This window comes from Colius striatus, chromosome 10 (assembly GCF_028858725.1).
Source record: "Colius striatus isolate bColStr4 chromosome 10, bColStr4.1.hap1, whole genome shotgun sequence".
NCBI lineage: Eukaryota > Metazoa > Chordata > Aves > Coliiformes > Coliidae > Colius > Colius striatus.
The window spans coordinates 4,456,628-4,475,505 of record NC_084768.1 but is presented as its reverse complement, the minus strand read 5'-3'; the positions used below and the strand labels follow the sequence as shown (position 1 = coordinate 4,475,505).

General features: G+C 47.3%; 1 protein-coding gene across 1 annotated transcript; it reads left to right on the top strand.

Annotated features, from left to right (window-relative positions):
* The first annotated feature begins 1,680 nt into the window (after positions 1-1,680).
* Positions 1,681-17,558, top strand: LRRC40 (leucine rich repeat containing 40). Its single transcript, XM_062003825.1, has 15 exons — positions 1,681-1,831; positions 2,504-2,685; positions 3,210-3,283; positions 4,162-4,291; positions 4,703-4,826; positions 5,630-5,772; positions 6,924-7,096; positions 7,400-7,490; positions 9,455-9,500; positions 12,039-12,147; positions 12,921-13,028; positions 14,376-14,486; positions 15,823-15,900; positions 16,205-16,390; positions 17,199-17,558. The coding sequence occupies exons 1-15, from the start codon at positions 1,681-1,683 to the stop codon at positions 17,302-17,304; spliced, it is 1,812 nt and encodes a 603-aa protein (XP_061859809.1). The 3' UTR covers positions 17,305-17,558.
* The last annotated feature ends 1,320 nt before the right edge of the window (positions 17,559-18,878 follow it).

Here is an 18,878-nt window from a genome sequence, read left to right as displayed (position 1 = left end):
TGCCCTGGCTGCCCGCCCCGTGGGCCGGTAAGAGACGGTGGTCAGGGTCAGCGCCAGGGGCCGGCCGAGTGCCTCGGTGCTCAGCGCCGGTGCCCTCCTGAGGCGTGACCGGGGGCAGCTTCAGGGCCGAGCGCTGGACAGTTATCAGGCAGACTCCCTGGCACACAGCAGCTGTGTTCATGTGGTGTGGTGTGGATGTTTTGTGGCTCAGAGATGAGCGTACTGCGGCTCTGAGTGCTGTCTGCACTTCCAGTTCTGTCACCATTGGCACCAGAGTGTAAATAAAGCGGCTATTTCTGACGTCCACGAAGGCGATTTTCAAGCTATACAATACTACTGGGCCCTGTGCCCAGCTCTCCCTGTCCACTGCCGTGACTGCTGGCTCCTACAGCTCCCGCTTGCTTAACACCCTTCCACGTACATCTTCCTCTTACAGGAACAAACATGAGGCTCAACGTGAAGCCTCCATGCAGGCTCTGAGATTTCCAGAACCTTTCTTTAATATTCAGTTGAAACACCCACCATCTTCCTGTGGAGCGTTGCCTGGTGACTCCCAAAGAGAGAAGAAACAAGGGAAAAAAAGGGAAATGAAGAAGAAGAAGGAAATAACAAGGCCAAAATCTTTAGTCAAGAGCTAGTGTCAGAAGTATGACATTTCCTTGTTTTAACCCTCCCTTGCTTATTTACCTAATGTGGTATTTGGTCCTTAACTAAATACGCAACCAATCTGCCAGGAGAAGATGCTGCAGAAAGGGTAGTGTTTGACACAGCAGCCAGGGAAGAGCTACAGCTAAAAACACCAGTGACTGAGGGGAAACACGCTCCTTTTTCACAGCTCTCGGCAGGAACTGCTGGTAGAATCCGGCAGACACGGCTCTGACTCAACAGGAGCAGCGCCGACTGGTCCCTGTCTGACTCAACATGGTCCCTGTCTGACTCAACAGGAGCAGCGCCGACTGGTCCCTGTTAATCTCAGGCATTGGTGGGCTGCCAGAATTTTCCCGTCTATAATAGTTTATCTAAGTCTCTGGACTACAGAGAAACAGTAAGCTGATGTCAAAGTGGGCTTTTAATTTGGTATGCCTGACGTGTATGTATGAACACAGGTTATTGGGTCTGGATTCACACTTGTGCAAAGGTGAAGACCTTAGCAAAAAAAAACGGGGGAGAGGAAGGGTGAGAAGAGAGCTCTGCATGACGCGCCAGTTGTGTTGGCAACTGGAGTTTCCAGTCTGGCTTTGTGCACAGGCTGTGTGGATCCACACCAGATGCTCTTCGGGCCTCGTCCTTTGTCCTCGCGTTTGTTGGAGGGGGGTTATGGCCAAACCCGCGAGCAGATGTGGGTGATGAAAACCGCCCAGGGCACAGCTGTGAGGGTCGGCGTGCAAACGGCCCCTTCCCGCTGCACAGCAGTGCCGGGGCCCGCAGCGGGCGCCTTGCTCCGGGGAGCAGCAGAGGTTCCTTCGGGCCTCCGAGACGGAGCGGCTCGGCTGTCCGGCCCCGCTCCCGTTTCCAGGCCCCATTTCGGGCTCGCGGCTTCCACCCCGCAGCGCTGGGCGGGAAACGGCGGCTCCCGAGCCGAGCCGAGCCTCGCCTCGCCGAGCCGCGCCGAGGCAGGGGCGGCTGCCAGCGCGGGGCCCCGCCTGCTGGCGGGCGGCGCCGGGCCGGCCGTGCGCAGGGATGGCGGCAGCGCGGGGAGCGCGGGCCAGGGAGCGCGGCGCTGGCTTCGGGCGGGCGGCGGCGGAGCCGGGTCCCGCCGTGCCGCAGGGGCTGCTCCGGGCGGCGCGGAAGAGCGGGCAGTTAAACCTGTCGGGCCGGAGCCTCAGCGAGGGTGAGCGCGGGGAGCCCGCCGCGGCTGCTGCCGCCCGGGCCCGCCGCTGTAGCCGCCGGGTGCCGCCCGCACCTCGGCCACGCTCGGGAGGCTTTGCCGGCTCGCCGGGCACGGGCCCGGGGGCTCCGCGCCGGGTGGGAGCCCGGGCTGGGCGGCTGCCCTGCGGCCGAGCCCTCGGCCCTCCCGAAAAGCGGACAGCTTCGTAGCTGAGGCAGCAGGCGCTGGGCTTGCAGGTAGTTGCTGACCGGTTCCGCGGGCTCGGTGCCCCTCTTTGTGCCTTGGCTCTAAAGCTCGGCAACGCCAGCCAGGCAGGGCAGGAGAAATACGGAGGGAGCAGCAATAATGAGTATATCCTGCCGTCTGTTTGCAGATAACTTCTGGCTGCTGCGGGTATCATAGAATCATGGAAGCATGGCATGGTAGGGTTGGAAGGGACCTTTAGAGATCATCCAGTCCAACCCTCCTGCAGAACCAGGTCCCACCTAGATCAGGTTGCACAGGAATGCATCCAAGTGGGTCTTGAAGCCCTCCTTGTTATTGTCAGCTCTGGAAAAACGCCTCTAGAAATACACTTGACTCTATGTATGTATAAATGAAAAGCACTATCACAGTGGAAGTCAGACAGTGAATGTGTGAAGGATTTGTTTGATGTGTGTATGTTTGTCCACATAGTGCCTCAACGTGTGTGGCGGATCAATTTGGATACTCCTGAGGAAGCTCATCAGAATCTCTCCTTTGGTGCCGCGGATCGTTGGTGGGAGCAAATAGACCTGACCAAGCTGATACTCGCCTCAAACAAACTGCAGAGTCTTTCGGAGGATGTCAAACTTCTGCCTGCACTCACTATTCTGGATGTAAGTACAACGTTCCCATTGTGATAGGACTGTACTCTCCCTGTAAGAGGTGGGAAAACATAGGCTTCAATCTTTGTTTTCCCTTTCCCTGCACTGGTGGATGTCTAGAAGTGGCATTATCGGTATAAAGAAGAAAATTGTTAGGGAGCAGGCTAATGATGATACATAATTGATACACTGATGGTGGGTAGTGATCTGTAGAAAGATCTAGGAAGTCTTATTCTGGACACTGAAAGAAGAGCTGTTACTGAATGTGACCACCTTTCCTGTGCTCCCCCTGTCTCCCCCCCGACCTACCTGAGCTCTGAGAGTTTACCATCAGTTGGCTAGAATTTTTCAGGTTTTCGCTTTTCTTTTGCTGCTTTTCTTCCTTTGCTGCTAATTGCTTTGAGAAACACACATGTCTGTTACCTGTGTACAGATTTATTCTATGTATTAGGTTAGCTTGATTTGTTTTGGGGATAGGGAAAGAAAATGTACAAGCTATGAATTAGCAACTGTTTTCTAAAAACTGTTTGTTCCAGGTGCATGACAATCAACTGACATCGCTGCCTTCTGCTTTAGGACAGTTACAACATCTTGAGAAGCTTGATGTCAGGTAAGTTACATATTCCAAAGCTGGAATGTGGGAGATATTGGAGTGAGCTTGATGGCGTGAATAAGTGACTGCAGCAGATCAGTTTTTCTAACATCAATTTCTAGTTTTTAACTAGAGGATATTAGTATTTAGAGAATCATAAGTTTTGGATTAAAACTGAAGTCACGGTCTCACTTGGAAGGTAAAAGCAGTGGCATTTTGAGTAATCACAGAAAAGCAATATCTACATTCATTTGCTTCAGTCTGGAAGCTTTGAGTATAAAAAGACTTTTTGTCACAAATAATGCACTCTGAGAATGATTGTATGGATGCCATCCACACTGGGAAGTTCATCATCTTTAAATCCGAGCTGCAGTGGGAAATGAGTGTGCTGCCACTGGGGTACAGAAACCAAAACAAGAATTTAAATCCAGCTGGAATGTTGGAAATTTAGATGAGAATTGAAAGTATTCTTGAACTAATACATAAACAAATAGAATGAACTTCTCCCAGGAAGGGAATCCGTTGTGGAGAGCTTTGACAGTTGCAGGAGACAGCTTTTTCTTTAAGGTGAGGATGTCCTGAAGAGCAGGCACATCTGTGTGCTGCAGTGTGGCAATGGTTTGCAGAAGCCTGTCTTGCTGCAGATGTCATTAATAGTTAGTGTGTGTCAGCACTGAATATCCAGTGTGTCTGATGCTGGATGTGCTTTGCACAGGCTCGAGGGTCTGAAGAGTTTGTGTTTCAACAGGCCGTGTGTGGCCAAGATAATGCAGCTGATGCAGTGCTGTAGCTCTGGTTTGGATAGCATCATGTGTAACAGAAGCTCTGTGTGCAGTTTCCTGCCTAAAACCCCTTGGCAATTGCTTTTCTCTTTGCTTTCCATATTTTCATACCAGCCACAACAAACTGAGAAGTGTCCCGGAAGAGCTGCTGCAGTTGCCGCGTCTGAAGAGCTTTCTCCTCCATCACAATGAGCTGAGCAGCTTGCCAGAGGGATTTGGACAGCTCATCAGTTTAGAAGAATTAGTAAATCACAACTTTCTGAGAATTCCTCATTTGTGCAGAAGGGCTAATCCACCCCTGGTTTGCTACTGCTGATTCAAACACCCACAGCTCAGATGGCAGAACTTTATTGTCCTTATTCTGATGACTTATGTAGGTTGTCAGTTATTACATGGTGGGTTGGGGTTTTTTCTGGGTTTGATCGAGTTTTGCTCGTGGTTTGCCGAGTAGTTTAAGAAAGATCTAACCCCTTGTGATCTGTCAGTCACAGGAGACTCGTTTCTGCTGTTCTTGTTTCTGCCGGGGAGATCCCAAAGATATCGGCCATCTAATTTTAATGTTCTGCCAGTAATTAACTTTGTGGTAGCAGTACTTGTGGGATATTTTAAACATCTCTATTTCTAACCTCTCTCTCTCTTTTCCTCTCTCCTTCAGGATCTGTCCAACAACCATCTCACAGACATTCCAACAAGCTTTGCTTCGTTCGTTAACTTAGTGCGACTCAATCTGGCTTCCAATCAACTCAAGAACCTGCCTGCAGCTGTCAGCGCGATGAAAAGTAACTCAGCTTCCTCAGATGATTAAATGCCACACAGCCAGGGCTGTAGTTATGCTCAGAAACAGAGTGCATGCTATTCAGGATTTTACAAGTGGATTCTTGAGGAGTTGATGCATTCTCAAGAATATTAGTTGAGGATTATTTTTCAAAGTCATCTGCAGCTCCTGTGTATCAAACTGGTATCCTCTTGTGATTCATATTTCTCTGTAAATGGGACGTGGAATGATCAGAGAAGTGAAGGATTAATATTGTTCTGCCTAGTTATTTGCCTGAGGGCTGCAATAAGCAATTTGTCTTGTTTGGGGTTTTTTTTTTCTCTTTATTGCATACTGTGAGTGGAAAATAAAGCATAAATAGGAGATAGTTGAAACGATTGGAGAGCAAAAGACCTATAAATTAGAGAGTGATAAAGCTGACTCCCAACATTTGAATGTTAAATAGCAAGCTGCCTGGTGGCTGCTGGGAATTGTGTATTTCAGTCGCTGAGGCCGGTCTTCAGTAGACTGGCAGCTTTTATAAATGCAGATCTTTCTGAGATGGGCTGCAGTATTAGACTCCTCCTCGACAGGAGCTGGTAGCTGGCAGCGTGATTGTCAATGTCCCAGAGCGTTCCTATGAGAATGAGCGAAAAGCAGTTGCCTTGTTTGCAGAGGGGTTGATGCTAACTGATTTGTTTCCTTCCACAGCTCTGTTTGGCAAGACATTGCTGTGCTTATTTGAAAAGCAGGATATTTATGCCTCTGGAGAAAAGGATTTTTGTTTTCTCATATTTTCTGTTTGTTAATGCACACTTATATCTGTAGGCTTAAGACAACTGGATTGTACTAAAAACTACCTGGAAACTGTACCTTCTGAATTAGCAACTATGGCCTCTTTGGAACAACTTTATCTGAGGAAAAACAAGTTACGTTCCTTACCGGCTTTTCCCTCCTGCAAATTACTGAAGGTGAGCTTTGAAATGGTTGATGTGCTGTAAATGGATCTGCTGGAAGCCGTTAGAATGATGGCTGTTACTTCAAACTCCAAGTTTTTTGTGAAGTGCTGTGATCGAATGTTGATCATTCTGTGTTCAGAGCTCTGTTAAACACACCCCCATTTGCAATTACTGTCCACACTGCCTGATCTTAAGGGAAGACAAATTCCCAGCACTACTCTTCGATTTGGAAAACAAGTGTTTAGAAGAGCAGTGACTGAAAAACTGAGCCTGGACAGTTGCCTGCAACAGTTCTTTTCTATCTAAAGTTATTTTGTTATGTCTTTGTAACTGCAGAGAAAGTGTACTTTTTTGTTTCTCCTTTTAGTATAATCAGATGTTCTGTAGCCTTAATTCCCAGAGTGTTTAAAGTTGAAAGTTGCCTGCCTCAGAACATCAGAAATTTGTTTCTTAACAAAGAGAAAAATGATCAGGCCAAGTGAATGCCTGTGTCCAGTGACCAAATCCACCAAAGGATGCAGATCCCTTACAACTCTGCGTAACTCTGAACTTGGCAGTTAAACTCCAAGTTAAACAAAGTTAGAAGTTCAGTGTCTTAGTGCTTCCAGCAGCATGTGTGCACTCTTTTTGGTCCAAAGAACCATTCAGCTTTTCCATTCTAAATGGAACATTTCCAGTAGGGAGATGGAGAGCTACCCTCTTCACTTCCTGTAACTTGGAATTGAAGAAACTTCTCGAGTAGAGAAGTTGTTGACAAGTTCTTGACACATACAGAGCAAATGTATTCCTAGCTTGGAAATGGAACTCAAAGCTGAGGTTCTGAGGTGGTTTCAGAAAAGCTGAGTTCAGACTCACGTCTTTGGATCTTTGGAGGCTTTGGTATTTTGTGTGCAGATGAAAGGGAATCAAAGTCTCTGTTTTCTCCACGTGCTTTTGAAAATGCTATGATTTAGGAGATTAGTAAGTTACAATTTTCCTAGATTAACATGGAATCGTAGCATCACTGTAGGATGGTTTGGGTTGGATCAGACCTTAGAGACCATCTCGTTCCAAGCCCCTGCCATGGGCAGGGACACCTTCCACCAGCCCAGGCTGCTCCAAGCCCCATCCAACCTGCCCTTGGACACTTCCAACATAATTGTGGGTGCTCTTTGTTGCTGTAGGAATTACATGCTGGTGAAAATCAGATAGAAATATTAAGTGCAGAGAATCTGAAGCACCTGAATTCCCTCTCTGTGTTGGAGCTTAGAGACAACAAGATAAAATCAGTCCCTGAAGAAATTACTTTGCTTCAGAAGTTGGAGCGACTCGACCTGACCAACAATGACATCAGTAGGTAATATTAAAAAGTGCATGGTGTCTGTGATGAGGCACAGCTAATGACATCTCATGACAACTAATTCTATAGCTGATGCAGTTCACTTTGTAAAATGTAATTAAAAAAGGGCTCAATCACAAAAGGAAGGAACCCTTTCTATATTGTGCAACTGCTATGATCTAACCATGCCTTTCTTAAATGTAATGTGTTCTGGATCTTTTTATTTGAACCTGAGCATCAGAACACCATCTGAGAAACCATTGCAAATTCTTTAGAGTTTGTTTCCAAGCTGCTTTGAAATGACTTTATTTCTGTTTGCAGATTGCCTTATACATTGGGGAATCTTCCTCAGCTGAAGTTCCTGGCATTAGAGGGAAATCCTTTGAGAGCCATTCGAAGAGACCTTCTGCAAGTAAGCACTGTAGACAGTACCTAAAGCTTGGTTATGTTGCATGTGTATCTTGTCCAAATTGTGCAGCCAGAACATTACAAAAACTTAGGATTCATCTGCATTTCAAGTTTCACCCAGCTCTTTTCTTTGTGTGCATTGGGATTTGGATACCAGCAAGGTGAAGATACGAGTTGTACGTGACAAAACAAGCCCACGGGCAGCAGGGAGCTGGAGCATGGGCACCACTGCTGATGCAGAATCCCCTTGTATTTCTCTTCCTGTCAGGCCCCTCTTCTCATTGGTGACACATTATTTCAGCCAATGTTATCAAAGAAATGTTTGCAAAGCACCGAGATCCTCTAAGAATAAGCAACACTGGAGACTACCTGTTGAAATGAGGTTTTGCAACGTCTGTCAGCAGAGGGAAAGTGTTGAGTATCTAATTGAGAGTTATATGTGCAGGAGTTTGGTGGATGGAAGTCACACATGATTCCAGAGTTCAAGGTTGGCTTAAAATGTACATGCAAAGGAGTCTGAGTTAGGATTGCCTGGCTACATTAACTGTAGTGTTCCCTAGGTTCTTAGGGTTTGCTGTCTTTCAGGTGTATGAGCATAGATGTAATTCTCTTGAGTATCTTTCACATTTATAGCAAATGGCAAGTACAAGGATTCCATGGTGGTATTTTATACTGCAGTGTCTTGATCCGTTGCCAACTCTGTAAGTTCCTGTAATTGCCATTTTCCCTGCCTATCTAGATATTTGTTTTACATTTGATTTAGAGCATTGGTTGATAAAGCTTGTAGGGTTCTGCAGGCACTTCTTAAAAGCAGGTGGATACTGAGACTAAGGATTGGCAGGGGCTGGGGCTAAGTACAGTCTAGCAGGCACAGATTCTTCTCTTGTCCATCCCTGCTCCATCTCATCTTTTCCTGTTTCTCAGGCCTCTCGTTCTAGTCACAAACCCATTCTTGTTTCTTGATGAAATTCCTAGTCTCTCCTTTTTGGTAACATGTCATCATCTGACTGTTGAGCTTTGTCTTACTGTCTGATTTCCTCTGCATACAACCCATGTGACTGTTACTCAGCTTTCTTTTGGACCTTCACCTTTTTCCTTACAAGTTTCCCGATTCCTCCACATTGACTCCTCTTGTCTTTCTCAGCTGGGCACAGAGCACACTCAGCCCTGCCTGCCCTCACTCCCAGTCTCCTTCAGCCTCTTTCTCAGTCTTTTATCTTCTCTTTCTGTCATCTCACCAGATCCCTTGTGAGAGTCCCTTTCCAACTTCCACGCTTTCTTTATCCCCTCTGCATTCAGGTCAGCCAGTCTCTTACTGTGTGTAATACAGACGTCAGCTAGCATGAGAAACTTTAAGTTCATGTTCAGTCCCAGGTTTTAAAGCATCAAGGAGAAGCATGTGAAATCGCAAGGAAGACATAGCTCCATCCTAAAACAAATGGGCTAGATGAGATTGTGCTTAATGAGCTGTAGATTATGCAGATAGTGACTGTGTTTGACCAGCAGAAGTTGCTATGAGAGGACTAAACGTCAAGCCTTTGGAGGACTGTGCTGTTACAAATCCATGCAAATCATGTAAGCTGCAGTGGTTTTCCCAGAAAGAGTTAGCAGAACACTGAACAATTAAGCTTCCTTGACAAATTTTAACCATCTTTTCCAAAGTATAATTGTGCTAGACCTTATTGAAGGGAAGATTATGTTCCTTTGAACTTCTTTCCTTGCTCTGATAAAAAGCCAGAAATGTGGAGCTGAGGTAGTGACACAGGACTGGGAATTTTCAGCTGGGATATATAAACAAAACAGGAAATAAGCAAGTTCATCAGCTGGTGTGAAGAGGGTTTTCTGCAGGAAACATTAGGTGGGTTTTATAGTAAGCAGTGCTCGGGGATCCGCCTCTGCGACTCGGAGTCTTTCCTCAGTGTAAAACACCAGCTGGCAAATCCTTACTGACTTCTTTTTTCTTTAAAGAAAGGCACACAGGAATTTCTGAAATACCTGAGAAGCAAGATCCAAGGTATGTTGCTCTACTGAATTGCATTTTAAAGAGACCCTTTCTAGGAAATTATAATCCATTAGAACTTATGGAGGGTGGCTGTTTAAATCCAGGTTCCTGGAGTTGTCCTGCAGTGGAGTTTTCTTTACTCAACAGTTTAGTCTTTCAGGGCTCTTTCTTATTCTGTTGGATAATACTGAATAACATTCCTTATTGAGGATTATCATGCAGAAAAGGGCTCTGAATGATTTTCCCCCGGTTCCCTTCATGCATTTTAATGAGAAATTTCAGTAGCCTTTTTTATTTCTCTCTCCCTGAACATCTTGGGAAGTTTATGTAGGGGGTTCCTCTTTTTAAGCTTGCTGTCCATCTGCTGGCTTGGCCTCTAGACTGTGACCAGGAGTAGGTGAGATTTTGCCAAGATATTACACGCTACTCCATGCAATAACACTGGCAGAGCAGTCCTGGGATTCCCAGAAAGCACATGCTTGAAAGAGCCTGCCTTGAAGTCTTGGTGATGCTGTGAAGCTCGAGCTCATAGCTGACTGAGAACATAAGAGGTTTTGGGAGAGAAAGCCACTGATTATTTTAAACCTCATTCTAATCCTGGCCTGTTAGAATTCATTTTTCTACCATCTAATTGTCTTGATCCCAACATTCCCTACAGAAGTGATTAAGAAAAGTCATAAAGCAGAAAACAAGATGAAGTATTTCAGGGGGATTACTTCTCTGCACAAAGGCTGTCTGTGTTTTACAGAATCCCCTCTTGGGTTCCAAACTCTGCCTCTGTGGATTAAAAAGCACCTCAATGATTCTGTGTCACGTTTCTCTGACACAAGTGGTTTGTAAAAATGAACAGACAAGAAGTTGCTCGTTGCTTCTGCGATACTTTGGCATTTGGTTTTCTGATTGTTCTGTGTTCTCTGAGCAAAAGACTGGTGATGGCAGTTTATTTTTTATTATATAGGCAACAGGCTCTCAGTCTGTAGGTAACTTGCACACTGAGATCACATCCTTTCCAAACACAGCTTCAGTTTGCTATCTTCACAAGTCTTCACCTCTCTTAGGCTTTAAAACATAAAGCAGCAAAATGACTTGAGTTCACCCGTTGTGTGGAGTGTAACGTGGAAATTATTCTGCTGCACTTAAATGTCAAGGAATGCCCAAGCTCTTAACTCAAAAGGGGCCTGGATGCAGGCAAGCTGTGTTGAACTGAAGCTGCATCCTGTGCCAGGGGATGGCAGTGTTCAGTCATGGCAGTGTTCCATCAGTTACTGTGCCTGCAACAGCGCTGCAGGTCAGGCCCCTGCAAGTCTGACATCACACTAATGTGGCAAGAGTTAATGGGATGCAAGACTACACACTCATCTGGTGGACTGGAATAGATAACATCAGTGTGGACAATACAATTAGCTGATGTCTTGCATGTACAGCCAAGCTTATCATAGAATCACAGAATAGTAGGGTTGGAAGGGACCTTTAGAGATCATCCAGTCGCAGAAGCAGGGTCACCTAGATCGGGTCACATAGGAATGTCACATGTCCAGGCAGGTCTTGAAGACCTCCAAGGAAGGAGCCTCCACAGCCCCTCTGGGCAGCCTGTGCCAGGGCTCCCTCACTGAAACACTGAAATGGTTTTTTCTTATATTTAAGTGGAACTCCTTGTGTTCCAGCTTCATCCCATCACCCCTTATGGTTTTACTCTACCTGCTACGGCATCGAAGTTGGAGCTACACCAGTCACAGTCCTGTTTCTGTAGAGGTTGAAAATGGAGAAAAGCCTCCTTTTTTTAGCTTCTTTTTGACCCTTAATGAAAGGACAGCAAGTTGTGGTTAGGCACAGTTGTTAGTAGACTTTTTATTCAGGAATGCTGCTGAGTGTCCATATGGTTTAGTTCAGTTTCTTTTAGTGGACACTGGATTTGTCTTACGTTTGGGCTTCTAGCAAAGCTTCACCCTGCTGAGATGTATTTGAATCCCTACATTGTGAAGCCACAGTACTGTTCATCTGCATTTCTTACACATTCAAAGCCACACCACCAGTAGCTTTGTATTGCGGGTTGTAGGTAGGAATCGAAGGGGATGTTACAGAGAAGGACATGGTGAAGGTTTATCAGTATTAATGTTTTAACTAAAGTTGTAGTCAGATTTGCTGTTCTGCATATAGGTGATGTAGATCATCATTCCTAGCCCAGATTTCCTGTTTATCATTGTTTCTAGCTCCCTGCTCAACACAGCAGCTGCCTACTGCTAGCACAGCATCTCTGCTGCTTCCTGACCTGTTTTTTCTTCAAAACCCAAGTCAACCCCTCTCTCTCACCCCCCTAGAAACCACCAACACTGAACAAACCAGAAGCTCAAGAGTACAAAAAAGGTTTTAGTAGAAAATTCTTGAGACAATCTGCATCAGATTACGTGCAATTGAGCCAGAACACAGGAGGAGTTCAAAGGGGTGATGGCGAGTGGCTGGGGACACCAAACCTCTCCCTTTTGCTCCTTCAGGCCCCACGGCTTACTGCAGCTGGTAGTTTGTGTGACTATATGCGCTTGTTGTCTCTAGATGACATAACTGGCCCGAATGAGGAGCCTCCTGTGACAGCCATGACTCTTCCAAGTGAGTCAAGGATCAACATGCACGCCATAACTTCACTGAAGCTGTTGGAATATAGGTACGTGTGTTCAAATGTTACCTTCTTCTGAAGCTGCAAAAAACTCTTTCCATGTTCTTGCCACTTTTCCCCTTCTTTGTCTGCAAAGGCTGCTGCATTTGGGCATTTTCACTTCAGCTTGTGTGCTCAGGAACGGGCAGATTTGAACTGCAGGAGTTTTGAATCATTTCTTTGTATGATCAGATATTCCACAGTAACGTTCCTTGTAATTGACTGGAGTGCTCAGTACCTTCAGGTGCTTTTAGGGCCTCTTAAACTTCTTCAGCAAATTTCATTAAGTCTCAGAACATCCTGTAGTAGGTGAGTATCTCCTCAGTTATTTAAATGTCACCAAGATGCTGAGGGGACTGGAGCATCTCTGTGAGGAGGAAAGGCTGCGGGACCTGGGACCTGGAGAAGGCTGAGTGAGGCCCTTATCAATGCTGACCAATCCCTAAAGAGCAGGTGTTGAGAGGATGGGGCCAGTCTTTGTTCTGTGGTGGACAAGGGGTGATGGGCACAGGCAACAAAAGTTCCACTTGAACACAAGTGGAAAAAAGCTTTGTTGGTGAGGTGAGGGAGCCCTGGCCCAGGGAGGGTGTGGAGGCTCCTTCTCGGGAGGTTTCCAACCCCACCTGGACACGTTCCTGTGCCCCCTGAACCAGAGGAACCTGCTTTAGCAGGGGCTTGGGCTGCAGCAGCTCTGCAGGGCCTTTCCAGCCCCCACCATTGTGGGATTCAGGGATTCTCTGGACTTGCTTGTGTTGCTGATCTGCACACTGTTCTTTGTTCAGTGAGAAGCAGGCAATGGCCATTCCTGATGAGATGTTCACTGCAGTCAGAAGCCATCCCGTCACCACTGTCAACTTCAGCAAAAACCAGCTGAAGGAGATTCCTCCAAGGTAAAGGTCACTCTCTGCTTTGTACTTTGCTTTCATGACACATTGGTTTTCCTCTTGCTTTGTGAAGCACTGTTGAAATGAATGAGAGGAGACTGATGTGACTTCCCATAATAATGAGGTGCTGCACTCCACCACACTGTACTATTGTTTTCTCTACAAGGCAGCATCTTTCCCATACAAAGATAATATGTGGATTCACCACTTTATTGGGTGATAACTGTCCTAGAGCTGAGCTTCCATTCCAGTTCAGGTTCTCCAGCTGCCATGATTATTTGTGGAGCTTTTGAGGAAGCTTGAACAATTTGCATGCCTCTTCTCTTGACAGGTTCAGTGTCTCATCTATTGCACTTGTTCCCTCACCCACAGTCAAGGAAGAGCTTCCCCTTGATACTAATGGGAGTAAATGGTGCTGTTGTGTAAAGAGGAAGTTTATTGCATCTCATGTAGCCCAAGAAAATCATGAAAGCTGATTTTTAAGGATACCACCACATTTATGGGGGTAACTAATTTCATTCCTTGACTCAAGGGTGCTGAACATTTACCCTTTGGCACATAGAGCATGAAGAGGTACAATCCCTACTCGTAGGGAAGAAACCTCTTTTCAGTACAATTGGTAGGAAAGCAGTGTAGTGAGACAATGCTGATGCCTCCCATGCTTGTGTACTCCACTGAGGACAGGTGGAGGTGTGCAGCTGGAAGATGACAGAGATATTGGTGACAGTCCAGATAGGAAAAAAGGAGTATTTTCTCATTTAATTACCTGTTATTTTTAGGGCTAAAGCAGAGCTTCTGTTGTAGGGGTCCAACAGTTAACTGTGAGCTTTTAAACGTGCTACACCAAAGCATCTGTCAAAAAAAGCAGCAAATGCTGTGTGCTCCTGAAATCTCCAGTGGAACAGAAACAAAAGATGGAACTAAAATAACAATGTCCTTCTGTTGGTTTGATGGGTCAAGATGGACAGGGTCTCTCTGTTGAATATGACAGGGCAGGAGATGGCCAGTGATGGTCATCTGTGCCATGGTGTCTGAAATGCCTCTGAACTGCATTTAAGTGAGTAGGATTCTGTAGTAAAACTTACTCTCCTAATCAGTGAGAAAAAATGTACTCTCCTGACAGCTTTAGATAAGGGATTCTGAGCTTTGTCTTTACATCAGGTGCAAGACTCCAGGCCAGGCAGCTTTCACAGGTGAGGTTTCCAGTGTCTTCACAGAATTGCTTCTGAGATGTCAAGCAACATACAGTGTCCTTGATTTGAAGAATAAGGCAGATTGTTTTTTGCACTAACTTAGCAAATAGAATGCAAACATGAGCTTACATAAGGACAATATGTTCCTGGTGCCTTTCAGGATTGTGGAGCTGAAAGACTCAGTGTGTGATGTCAACCTTGGCTTCAACAAAATCTCCTCCGTTTCCTCGGAGCTTTGCCTTCTCCATAAATTGACACATTTGGATGTCAGGTTGGTGACGTGTGGTGGGCTTCCTTCCTCAGCAACGTATTTCCATGCCTTTTTAGAGCAGCCATCTGTTAGAGGGGAAGAGCAGGGCTGAAATCACTTCCTGTTTCCCCAAATGCCTCCCTGGCAGGTGAATGACCGGCAGATCTGAAATAGCAAGTGACCTAGGTTTAGGTGCTGGTTAAAGAAGCACAAGTGGACAAGCTCTGAGACTTGCTGTGATGAAAGCTCGTGCCTCAGTCACACAAAAGTTCTTAGAGATGTTAAGCTGCTGCTTAAAAACACCACCCACAAAAGAACATCCCCCACCCCCAAATCCTGGAGGATGGCTGGGAAGCAGGACAAGGGAGGACAACTCTTGTTGTGCTGCCTGAAGCTGAAGCCTCTCTAGGTATTTTCATTTGCCATAGAAAGTTACCCACTGACATTTTACCTTCTCTAACTCTTGTAAAACACTGCTTGCATTTGTTTAGACATCGGGATTAGCTCCCTGGCATTTGTTTCACAAAATGAAGAGTAGCAAAGCACAGTCACAGAGACAGGTTTGTACTTTGGCTTGTGAAGGTGGCTGAGCACTGGCACAGGCTGCCCAGGGAGCTGAGGGAGTCTCCATCCTTGGAGACACTCAGAACCTGACCTGCTCCAGGGGCTGGGCCACAGGAGCTCTGGGGGTCCCTGCCAGCTGTGGCCAGCAGGTGATGCAGCTATGTATGTGCTGCTGCTGGAGGACTGTGGCTGAAGGCTGCAGAAATGGATGATAATTGGAGACTGATGAGGGAGTGAGACTGAATATCTCAGTGACTGAGAATTTAGGGCTAAGTCTGGGCAGTTTTTAATGGTGAACTTTACATTGCTGACATGGCTTTGTATGACATACCTTGTTTGTCCTTACACAGCCCTGTCCCCCTTGTATTTATGAGGCTTCTGAGTGTTTCTTCTCGTGGGAAGCACTAGGGCAGCAGTAGCTGCAAGAGTCTGTTACAGCAGTGAGATGCCAGGCTCCACTATTTTTGAAGAGATTTAGAGTTACCCTACTAATCCCTACGGCACCAAGATCTGGGCAGTTTCCTCTGAGACTCAGGGAGTTGTTAGATGCTTAGAAATACATGGGAATCTTCAGAGGGACAAGCTTCAAATCTCCTACTGGCAGAAATGGCAACACAAACCTGGCTTGCATGAGCAAGCATCTGTACTTGAGCATGGCCTTGACCCATTTAGGAAGCAATTAAGAGGTTTCAGACAGCATGTTGGTGCTGATAAACATACTCTGTCTCTGTGGATTCTTAACTGAAACTCTGTGGAAGTTACTGATTATTGTTTGTCTTCATTTGATACACAGAAATAATCTTTTGACATCTTTACCTGAGGAAATGGAGGCACTGACACGGCTGCAGGTCATAAACCTTTCCTTTAATAGGTGAGCAACTCTTTAGGTTGTTTTCTTTAGTACAATAATTAAAAGAACCAGGCTGAATCCAATCCTGTGACATGTGGCACTTGCTCAGCTATCTGTGAGCTTGGCACAGATGAGTGCCTGTCCTCCTCCTCACCACAGAAGTTTTGGAGAGAGAGGGTAGCAGCTGGTTAAAAAGGGGGATTAAACAGTCATGTGAGCACGTTGGAATGTTCCACCTTCAAGCTAAAATGCTGCTGTTCAATGCTGATGGTGTGAGTGCCCTGTTCCTGACTCTCATTGTTCTGCCTCCTTTTTCTTCCTGAAGGTTTAAGGTGTTTCCCACTGTCCTGTATCAGCTCCTGGCGCTGGAGACTGTCCTGCTCAGCAACAATCAGGTCGGGTCCATCGACCCTCTGCAGCTGAGGAAGATGGAGAAGCTGGGAACCCTGGACCTCCAGAACAACGACCTCCTGCACGTGCCACCCGAGCTGGGCAACTGTGAAAACCTGAGGTGTGTGGTTCAGCTGCTGTTACTGTTCATAACAATACCTCTGCTTCCCTCAGGGCAGGGTTGGGCAGAGGGAGAGGGAAGAGTGGGCAGTGTAAGGCGGGGTTTGTAGGTCTGGATGCATTTGTAGAACAATGCCATTTCTTCCATACTTCCTCCGTGCTGTAGAGAACTGGAGGAGTTGTTCCATGGTTTTTAAAGAGCACAGAAGGGGTGTGTTGGTTTGTGTGAGTCCTGTGCTGGGGTCCCAGCTGGGTACTCTGCACATTTGCCTCCTTACCCAGGGGGTTAGTTCACGTCACTGTGAAACAGGGCAATAGGCCCTAAGTAATGGGTAATGTCACACAGATGGAAGAAGACAGTTGGGCATAAGTGGTCTGTCTTGTCAAAGACAACAAGTTCCTGAGCCCTATGGCTTTCTCCTTTAAGGGCACTTTCCAGGGCGACTTAAAAAACACACAATAAAATGTCTCTATCCTAAGCAAAAACCTCCAGAGACTTCTGGGCACCTCTGAGCCGTGGGCTGCAGCCAGGCTAAGAAGTGGAGGGTTACAATTGCACACAGTTTGCCCCTGGTGCTGTGCCATTTCCATGTTTGAGGAGGTATTTTCCTCTGGCAGGGGTTTGCTGAGGTGCAGTGTGCTGCAGCGTCCAGCACTGCTGGGTGAGCTGCATTACCAGGCTGGGGCTCTGAGGAACACGAGTGTGAAGCAGAATTTCAGAAGGTTCAGAAAGCTACAGGCAAGGTGTGAATGGGTGGTACAAGGACAAGCCTTTACATGAGCAACTCCAACTGCCTTTTGTTTCCTAGGACCCTGCTGCTGGAGGGAAACCCGTTCCGCACGCCGCGGGCAGCGGTGCTGGCGCGAGGCACGGCCGCGGTGCTGGAGTACCTGCGGAGCCGCATCCCCGCCTGAGCACAGCACGGCCCTGCTGCCTTCCTCCTCCTCCCCTGCCCTCCTCCTCCTCCTCCCCACCAGGCCCGGTGGGGCCCTAAGCGTTGTGCCACAGTTTGTACCTCACGCATGTTAATGGAACTCGCCCATGGAGCGCTTTCCCCTCGAGGCTGCTTGTTCCCAGAGCGTGTTCCAGCACCCCTCTGTACCTCACCCTTCCTGCAGGAGGGCTGCTGCTGGCTGCTGCTGGCCCAGGCATGGGGCTTCCACACCGAGGCTGAGTTTTGAAAAGAATTGTCAACATGAAATGTTTGAGCAAAAGGCAGAAGCGAGCACTTGGATTTCTTTGTGCGCCTGTTTTATAACCTCCCCACAGGTACGAGGCCCCTCAGCACTGCAGCCTCCAAGCACTGGCCCTGAGGCAGGGGGCTGGCAGGAGGGCTGGGGGCTGCAGCGGGACCTGAGCATACACTGCAGCAACCTTTCTGGCCAGTAGCATTTAGGTACTTCTCATTCTTTATTTAAATACACTTGCATGTCCTGGAAGCAATACCTTATAATAACAGTAATCATGGATCTGAGTAACAGAAGGTGAAGGGCTGCTGTACTGCTCACCCTGGAGCTGCAGCTCCCTCTTGGAGGGAGGGAGGAGATCCCAGGGGGATGCCCGGGGGGGGGGTGGAAGGGGTGGGGTGGGGTGTTGGAGGATGCAGTTTGAGCTTTAACGAGCCCCAGGAAGCAGCAGCAGCAGCAGCAGTTCCTGAGGCCCCAGCCCCAGCAGGGCTGACCCAGGGACAGGATTGAGGGCTTCCTCCTCCATATGTCACCACCTGGGTTTCCTCCCTCAGGCATGTGCCTACAAGAGACAGGCACCTGGAAGGAATGTTTTCCTGTGCCCACCCAGCCTTTCTGTGACACCACAGAATTTAGTGCAGTTCAATGTTAAACTTCCCAGGTTTTGGCACTGTCCAGAAGTCACACAAAATGCACAACACACACTTCACTTACCCTCAGGGTCTCCAGATTCAGGGAGCACCTGCCAGCGAGGACGAGGACATCGCTGTCCCTCTTGCAGCTGTGCTGGACCCACACCCTGCTCAGAGAAGGAGCAGCAGTGCCCAGTGTGTCTGGAGCCCCCGGGGTTGGGGGTGCTTGGGCAGAGCCTGGGTATGGCAATGCAGAGCATGGGGGCAGAGTCCAACAAGCCAAGAGCTGGTCTGTAGGCACCTGGGCGCTGGAACTGCTCCTTTCCCCTCGCCTTTGTTTCCCCCGTGTTCCCTACGGCATTTGCCAGCCTGTTCTAACCCCGCTCACCCCCGGAGGGGGGGGTGCCAGTGCCAACCCCTCGAGGGCCAGGTGCCCACGGGCTCCCCTCACCTCAGCTCCTCCCTGGCAGTAAAAGAGGACAAAGAGCAATTACAATAAGGTGACGTTTTTATTATTTATACAATAAAGAGACTTTTTCATGTTATTCAAAACACCTTTTTTAAATACTGAAAAAGTTGGGTACATCAAAGCCGAAAAATGGCTCTGCTATACACTGCACAGCATTGGTTTAGTCCCTGTATTTGTCTTATGTACAGAAGCGCCTGCAA